This window comes from Mizuhopecten yessoensis, unplaced genomic scaffold (genome assembly GCF_002113885.1).
Source record: "Mizuhopecten yessoensis strain PY_sf001 unplaced genomic scaffold, ASM211388v2 scaffold716115, whole genome shotgun sequence".
Lineage (NCBI taxonomy): Eukaryota > Metazoa > Mollusca > Bivalvia > Pectinida > Pectinidae > Mizuhopecten > Mizuhopecten yessoensis.
This window is the reverse complement of record NW_018479955.1, coordinates 167,242-177,052: the sequence shown is the minus strand read 5'-3', so window position 1 is coordinate 177,052 and position 9,811 is coordinate 167,242. Positions and strand designations below refer to the sequence as shown.

The following is a 9,811-nucleotide window of genomic DNA, read 5'->3' as shown; positions in this document are numbered from 1 at the left end:
TGTCATACTTGATGGTAGAGATGTATATGCCATACTTGATGGTAGAGATCTATCAGTCATACCTGATGGTAGAGATGTATCTGTCATACTTGATGGTAGAGATGTATATGTCATACTTGATGGTAGAGATGTATCTGTCATACTTGATGGTAGAGATGTATATGTTATACTTGATGGTAGAGATGTATCTGTCATACTTGATGGTAGAGATGTATATGTCATACTTGATGGTAGACATGTATCTGTCATACTTGATGGTAGAGATATATATGTCATACTTGATGGTAGAGATGTATCTGTCATACATGATGGTAGAGATGTATATGTAATACTTGATGGTAGAGATGTATATGGTATACTTGATGGTAGAGATGTATTTGTCATACTTGATGGTAGAGATTATCTGTCATACTTGATGGTAGAGATATATATGTCATACCTGATGGCAGAGATGTATATGTTATACTTGATGGTAGAGATGTATCTGTCAGACTTGATGGTAGAGATGTATATGGTATACTTGATGGTAGAGATGTATTTGTCATACTTGATGGTAGAGATTATCTGTCATACTTGATGGTAGAGATATATATGTCATACTTGATGGTAGACATGTATATGTCATACTTGATGGTATAGATGTATCTGTCATACTTGATGGAAGAGATGTATCTGGCATACTTGATGGTAGAGATGTTAATGTCATACTTGATGGTAGAGATATATATGTCATACTTGATGGTAGAGATTATCTGTCATACTTGATGGTAGAGAAGTATATGCCATACTTGATGGTAGCGATGTATATGTCATACTTGATTGGAGAGATGTATCTGTCATACTTGGTGGTAGAGATGTATCTATCATACCTGATGGTAGAGATGTATCTGTCAGACTTGATGGTAGAGATGTATATCTCATACTTGATGGTAGACATGTATCTGTCCCCCCCGATGGTAGAGATGTATCTGTCAGACTTGATGGTAGAGATGTATATGCCATACTTGATGTTAGAGATCTATCAGTCATACCTGATGGTAGAGATGTATATGTAATACTTGATGGTAGAGATGTATCTATCATACTTGATGGTAGAGATGTATTTGTCATACTTGATGGTAGAGATATATATGTCATACCTGATGGCAGAGATGTATATGTTATACTTGGTGGTAGAGATGTATATGTCATCCTTGATGGTAGACATGTATTTGTTATACTTGATGGTAGAGATTTATCTGTCATACTTGATGGTAGAAATGTATATGTCATACTTGAGGGTAGAGATGTATCTGTCATACATGATGGTAGAGATGTATATGTCATTCTTGATGGTAGATATGTATCTGTCATACTTGATGGAAGAGATGTATATGCCATACTTGATGTTAGAGATCTATCAGTCATACCTGATGGTAGAGATGTATCTGTCAGACTTGATGGTAGAGATGTATATGTAATACTTGATGGTAGAGATGTATATCTCATACTTGATGGTAGACATGTATCTGTCCCCCCCGATGGTAGAGATGTATCTGTCAGACTTGATGGTAGAGATGTATATCTCATACTTGATGGTAGACATGTATATGTCATACTTGATGTAGAGATGTATATGTTATACTTGGTGGTAGAGATGTATCTATCATACCTGATGGTAGAGATGTATATGTAATACTTGATGGTAGAGATGTATATGTCATACTTGATTGGAGAGATGTATCTGTCATACTTGGTGGTAGAGATGTATATGTCATCCTTGATGGTAGACATGTATTTGTTATACTTGATGGTAGAGATGTATCTATCATACTTGATGGTAGAGATGTTAATGTCATACCTGATGGTAGAGATGTATATGTCATACTTGATGGTAGAGATGTATCTGTCATACTTGATGGTAGAGATGTTAATGTCATACCTGATGGTAGAGATGTATCTGTCATACTTGATGGTAGATATGTATCTGTCATACTTGATGTATCTATCATACTTGATGGTAGAGATGTTAATGTCATACCTGGTGGTAGAGATGTATATGTCATACTTTATGGTAGAGATGTATATGTCATACTTGATGGTAGATATGTATCTGTCATACTTGATGTATCTATCATACTTGATGGTAGAGATGTTAATGTCATACCTGGTGGTAGAGATGTATATGTCATACTTGATTGTAGAGATGTATCTATCATACTTGATTGTAGAGATGTATCTATCATACTTGATGGTAGAGATGTTAATGTCATACCTGGTGGTAGAGATGTATATGTCATACCTGATGGTAGAGATTTATATGTCATACTTGATGGTAGAGATTATCTGTCATACTTGATGGTAGAGATGTATCTATCATACCTGATGGTCGAGATGTATATGTCATACTTGATTGTAGAGATGTATCTATCATACTTGATGGTACAGATGTTAATGTCATACCTGATGGCAGAGATGCATATGTCATACTTGATGGTAGAGATGTTAATGTCATACCTGGTGGTAGAGATGTATATGTCATACTTGATGGTAGAGATGTATCTGTCATACATGATGATAGAGATGTATCTGTCATACCTGATGGTAGAGATGTATATGTCATACTTGATGGTAGAGATGTCATACTTGATGGTAGAGATGTGTATGTCATACTTGATGGTAGAGATGCATCTGTCATACTTGATGGTAGAGATGTCTCTGTCATACTTGATGGTAGAGATGCATCTGTCATACTTGATGGTAGAGATATATATGTCATACTTGATGGTAGAGATGTCTCTGTCATACTTGATGGTAGAGATGTCATACTTGATGGTAGAGATGTCTCTGTCATACTTGATGGTAGAGATGTCTCTGTCATACTTGATGGTAGAGATGTCATACTTGATGGTAGAGATCTATATGTCATACTTGATGGTAGAAATGTATATGTCATACTTGATGGTTGAGATGTATCTGTCATACTTGCTGGTAGAGATGTATATGTCATACTTTATGGTAGAGATGTATATGTCATACTGGATGGTTGAGAGGTGTATGTCATACTTGATTGTAGAGATGTATCTATCATACTTGATTGTAGAGATGTATCTATCATACTTGATGGTAGAGATGTTAATGTCATACCTGGTGGTAGAGATGTATATGTCATACTAGATGGTAGAGATGTATCTGTCATACTTGATGGGAGAGATGGATCTATCATACTTGATGGTAGAGAAGTATATGTCATACTTGATGGAAGAGATGTATATGTCATACTTGATGGTTGAGATGTATCTGTCATACTTGCTGGTAAAGATGTATATGTCATACTTGATGGAAGAGATGTATATGTCATACTTGATGGTTGAGATGTATCTGTCATACTTGATGGCAGAGATGTCATACTTGATGGTAGAGATGTCATACTTGATGGTAGAGATGTCTCTGTCATACTTGATGGTAGAGATGTCTCTGTCATACTTGATGGTAGAGAGGTATCTGTCATACTTGATGGTAGATATGTATCTGTCATACTTGATGGTAGAGATGTCATACTTGATGGTAGAGATGCATCTGTCATACTTGATGGTAGAGATGTCTCTGTCATACTTGATGGTAGAGATGTCTCTGTCATACTTGATGGTAGAGATGTTAATGTCATACCTGGTGGTAGAGATGTATATGTCATACCTGATGGTAGAGATTTATATGTCATACTTGATGGTAGAGATGTCTCTGTCATACTTGATGGTAGAGATGTCATACTTGATGGTAGAGATGCATCTGTCATACTTGATGGTAGAGATGTGTATGTCATACTTGATGGTAGAGATGCATCTGTCATACTTGATGGTAGAGATGTATTTGTTATACTTGATGGCAGAGATGTATATGTCATACTTGATTGGAGAGATGTATATGTCATACTTGTTTTCTCTGACATTATAGTTTGTGTTATGTCCTTCTTTCTCAGTGGATTCAAATCGAATTGAAGAAAACATAACACGCCACGAAGTATTAAATAAATGAGACACATGCTGCACAGACACAGTTAAGTAAGCCGCTCACAAGGTAGGGATACATCAACCTAGTATATGTACGTCACCATTAGGCGGTTTCGCAGCTTAACATCGTGTTATAATTATATTGAATGATACGTACGTTCGGAATAGTTTGTGCCATCCAGAAAGCCATGGCTCCTCCAAAACTCAAAGAAACTATACCAATACCATCTGATCGTACTTCTGTTAAATTAGCAAACCATTTCGCAGCTTCCTGTGTATCGAATTTATAATCATCGTTAAAAATCAGGCACGCAAAACATATAGATTCCGTCCTCTCAAAAACACTAGGCCTACTGTTAGGAGGCACGGTAGCCTAGTGGTAGGACGCCGGGCTCATGACCGAAGGGTTGCGGGTTCGAGTCACGTCACGGCACTATGTTGTATCTTTGAGCAAGATACTTTACTCCGCTTGTTCCAGTTTAACTATCTGTAAATGAGTACGTGGTTGGGCAATGCTAGAACTGTTGAAGGCTAGTTGTGAACGCCGAAATGGCAGCACCGGCTGTATGTCCCCCAGGGAGTTGAGAAAGATATCGGCTGGTTGCAAAGACTCTATAACCACGGATAATACTTTGTGAATCGCTTTGAGACGTCCTACGAACTAGGTTGTGATAAGCGGTATATAAGAACCTCGAACTATTATTATCATTATTTAATAAAATGTGCAAAATTATTATAATTGTGACATGTAACCTCATTCACATGAATAAAGTGTTACGTTGTCTTATTCGGCCATATGTACTAGCCTCGTCGGTAAATACACCCATAATAAAGGCTAGTACCTGCGATTCAGCAAAGCACCGAAACAGTCTCTATCCTAAAACATGTATTATATTGGTGAGATACATTAATCATGCCAATTAGCATACCATGCACTTTTCTAAATGTGTATTCTAGTTATGTCTACAACTATATTACATGTATTACATCCTTCTTTTCTGTAACCAAAATATTTTAATTTTTGATATACACACGAAACACATTCATTTCGAATTTTGATAACGTGCTTGCGCAGTTGAATTCGATTCTATTATGATTTTTTTTTAACATGTGGTACGTTATAATCACCTCAATATAGCTGAGTTCAATGTCCAACATTGATTGTGGCAGACCGTTCCCGTGGGCGTAAGACAAGGAAAGGGTGACGAACCCATGAGATGCAAGAAGAGCCGCCCGTCCCTCTACGATATCCACCAGGCCGCCGTACATATCTATTATCCCCGGGAATAGACCAGGCCCTGTGGTTAAATGTCGTATAAAATACTTGAAAATTGTATGGATTAGAAATTAAAACTTCTGTTTCCTAAGGTCATTGTTTTAAAAGCATACCATTAACATGAACTACCATTATTTGAACCAGTTAAAAAATGACCAATATATCTTTTTTGGACAACACGAATGATTACCAACTTTTACAGAGACAACAGGGAATATCAGAAAAAATCTATATTATTTCATAACTGACCCATTTTACCATGTCATACGGCTATTTCATAAATGGTATTAAACACGCGAAATAAAGCCTAGAGGTGCTGCGATTGGTCAAAAGCGTGGGAGCCTACGCCACTACATACAAGTACTAATTCTATACCACATGATGCATTTACTATTACATCAGATAATTTTAAATGTTTATTTTGTCATTATTTTTTTCATTGCATTTAAAACTATTCATTTTAAAAATAAAAAACCAATAAATGTAGAACTACTTTGCGCTGGGCGGAACTGGCGACACTACTATGATCGTAGTGCTTTGGTTTTTACCCAATAAATCTAGAGTCAGCTGATAACACATATTTGTATTGATTCTTTTTTAAATAGAATCTTCTATTTCTCAATGTGAATGATCAGCAATTTCCAATACTGCCATCATAAAATGTTTTACTGAGAACATAAAAGCTCAGTTTATTTATTATGCTAATGAGAAAAATAGCCATTCCATATATTGATCGCCGGTGTAAGAAAAACTTCTTACCTAAAATGCACTTATTTGAAAAACCTATATCTGTAATAAACTCAACGTTAAACTGGTGTGTTGTTGATAGAACAAATAAACCTAAGATAGAGTAAATCAGTACAAAACACCGAGTAAAATGCCTACCTTCTGGCAAGAACAGAGTGCCTTGGATTCTTGGATGTTTGATGGGTATTCGTCTTGTATTTTGAGATTTGAACATTCGTTTATGTTCAACCGATGCCAATACTTTTGTTCTGTCTTTGAGATAATCACCAGGACTGTCTGATTCTGGGAATACGCTGAAGGTAATCGTTCTAGGTTCGATAGCTCTGCGTTGGAACATGCGATGATGTGCCGGTAACCATGGTACAGCTACCATACTCCAAAGTAATCCGGCAGGATCAATCCCTGTAGACGAAATACATCAGTTAGAATCAATAAAAACGAATGGGCAAAGTCTTACCAAAACTTACAGATAACACGCGATGCTTTCAATTAGGCAAATATAATGTTAAGTATTTGGCAACTTTTTTGTTGAATTTGGCAAATGTAAATTTGAGTACTTACAGAAAATGCATGTCCCCGTTGAATTGCTGCTCCAGAATCTGATTTTAATTAGTACTGTATAAGGATTGTCTGAATGCGTCCTCTTGACCAATGAATTGTACTATTGTCATAGCTTCAAAAATGGTATTTACTCATAAGAATAAATCAGTGGAGTCGTTTAACGACTGGTAATAAAACGTCATGACATCAACTTTATGATATTATTATAACCTTACTGGAATATTTAAAAATGAAAATGAAATCCCCGTCTTCTAAAGCTAGACACCGATCTACATGTCCACGGGCTGTTGGATGTAAACTATGTTTCGGATCAAGTTTCCGCGATTCAGCTGACCGAAACTTACAACGTTGCCGACACTAAGTTATTGCTCAAAATATCTAGGATGGGAAACTGAGAATACTGGACTTTAGTCGATATAGTTTCAACGGAAATCTGTGTCTCGTGTATGGATAATGTTCAGGTACATATTCAATATTACACAACTGGAAGGGCAATAATAAACCTTTTTTTAACTATTATATTATATTGAATGTCCTTACGAAGCCATGGACGGCTTATTTTTAATAAGGTCCTTTATTATAGGGCAGCCATCGAGATAAAGTAAAAAAAAAACAAAAAAACTCACGAAGGCCTATGAAAGAATAAAAGAGAAAATTGGGGGAGTCTTATGATAAAGATCGAATAAAGAAGTTCTTAAAGAAAGAAATAAGCAAATACGAAGACAAAAACATCAGTGTTTTAGGCGTTACTCAAAGAAGAAACAGGAAATTGCTATGAAATCCTGATATGATGTAATTAGAAAAGTAAAAGAAAACATAAATATATATTACAAATATATGTAGATGCGTAAATGCAGAGAGCCAAACAAATGACACATAGCGTTACAACAAGATAAAATAATTAAAACAAAAATATGTCTAAAGTGCTCCAAAGCATACGTTTAGGTAGAGCGTAAGGGGAAATGTGCCTATATAACCCCTTAAAAACTTGTCTAATTTACAACTTGGATACACAATGATAAATTATACCAGAGTAGTAGTTCAGGTATAAGTCGTGCCAGATTAAAGCCAGCTAAGCCAGCTAAAGTTAAGGCCAGCTGCGAGGATTGATAGTCCCCCGGCAGACTCAAACACGTTGTGATGTAAAACAATCATTGTGAATACAAAGGCAATAGCACAAAGTATGAAGTGAAAAGGATATAGTCGTGTTTGGTATCAAAGAAACGACAGTAGTAAGGGGAGGGGGAGGGGGAGTAAAAAAATATCATATTTACAAATGTATAAAACAACTCAGCACGAAGGACAAATGCCAGTTGACATAGGTTAAAGTAATGATCTCACAAAGAACGAGACTGACATCGAATCAAAACTACAGGAGGAGGCTATGAGTCGAACCGATACAGATCTATCCAAATCCGAGGCACATCGAATCCAAAACTAAAAGTATTGCACAATATGAAAAATGGCAATGTTTAATAATTTTGATTTCGGTTATCACAAACATGTTGATTGGAAACCTGTTTACTTATAGATAATGTCAGTGGTATACAGGTTATTCACTAAAACAAAGGGAAATGTTAGGTCCTACGAAACCACTGAATGTTGAAAGAGGCCCCAACCATATTTTCTTTTCCACATTGCCGCATTTCCTATCTGATGAACGTTTTACCATGACATTGTAATGACTCATACAGTTTTGTTCTGGTTTTTATTGTCAAAAGGCGTTTATCCATAGACATACAAACAAATAATGATAATGATATGTATAACAGATTAATACGATAGTGCTATCATACCGTTATAACTGCCGTTGATAGGTGTATCTGTGCTCAGATCCACAATACCTCTGTCATTTGAACGAAACAGGCCGTGTGACCAGAAATGATTTCCTTCAACTTCTGTCGTTACCAAGACGATGACCTTGTCGCTAGGAGACAGTCCCATAACCTTGACAACGATGTCTTCGTCCATCAGACACTCGGGCTTGTCCACAGTCAGTCTAACACCTGTACTAGATGACGTCATATTTCCTATTGATTGCACTCTGTTGAATCGATACGTCTGTGAAAGTCTTGGATGGACAACATGCTTATGTGTACATAAACGCACAAGACGTCGTGTAGTCTCTCGAGCCTGCAAATCGTTGAAAGTTATGTTCTCTTAATTTCTTTACTTCTTAGATTCTCTCATCAACCACAAAAAGCTAGTCTCGCAACAAAGTCCTTTCCCCGGGACATTGATCAAAACAAAGATTTGTTATGTTATTATACTATTCTCGACGTCGTTTTGTCCGCCATTGTTGCTTGTTTCAAGTTTTCGGGAGATAGAATCGAACAGTAAAAAGACGTTATTATGGATACTATTTTACATGGGGAACATATATAAAACAAAAGGCCCAATGGGCTTGAATCGCTCAAATGGTTTTTATTTCACACCAGTAGCCTTCAAAGTGGGCCAAGGGTGAACATGTTAAAATGACTTAATTAAGCAACAGACCTTATATCACCACTCTTGACCTTTTGGTTATTGAGAATAAGTTGTATGAAGATTTTCTCACATTCGACGCCTGTGACATTGAACGTCGGTCAAGGTCATTCATTTAAACAAACTTGGTAGCTCTTTATCACCGTATGCTACTGGCCAGAAATATTTACCATAGGCCTTTTAGTTATTCAGAAGAACTCATTTTAACATTTTAACATGCTTTTCTCCAATGACTTTGAAGATGGGACAAAGTGCCCTTCATCCTAGCATGCTGCTTTCCAAATATCATCACCCTGGACATTTTGGTTATTTAAAAAGATTTTTTTTTAGGATTTTTCTAAACATTGGACCCCAGTGACCTTCAAAATGGGTAAACGTCATTCATTTGAACAAAATTGGTAGCCCTTCATCCCCGTATTATACTGGCAAAATATGATCACCATTGGGTTTTTTGTACTTCAAAAATAGTTGTTTAAATATTTTAATATATTTAACCCCAATGACCCTGAAAGTGTATCGGGGTCATTCATATGATTACACTTGCTAGCCCTTTATCCGAGCATCCTATTGACCAAATATTATCTCCCTAGGCCTACTGGTAAGAAGAACTCGACTACCTTCGGGCCAGGTGAGCTAAAAAGAATGAAGTATTAACTCAATGTTAGTATTCATATTTGCGTCATACCTTCGTATTAGATGGCACTTGGTCTGTGTGCATGTGGACATATTCATGTCACTCGGAGAAAGTCCATGC

General features: G+C 36.5%; 1 protein-coding gene across 1 annotated transcript in view; it reads right to left on the bottom strand.

The window, feature by feature from the left end:
- Positions 1–8,598, bottom strand: part of LOC110441742 (acyl-coenzyme A thioesterase 3-like) — a 12,403-nt gene extending 3,805 nt beyond the window's left edge. Inside the window, exons 1-4 of the mRNA XM_021484979.1 lie at positions 8,370–8,598; positions 6,151–6,414; positions 5,118–5,287; positions 4,147–4,260 (exon numbers count right to left, since the gene is read on the bottom strand). Of these exons, the coding sequence (XP_021340654.1) occupies positions 4,147–4,260; positions 5,118–5,287; positions 6,151–6,414; positions 8,370–8,598 (777 nt within the window). The remainder of the gene's footprint in view (positions 1–4,146; positions 4,261–5,117; positions 5,288–6,150; positions 6,415–8,369) is intronic.
- Positions 8,599–9,811: the final 1,213 nt, after the last annotated feature.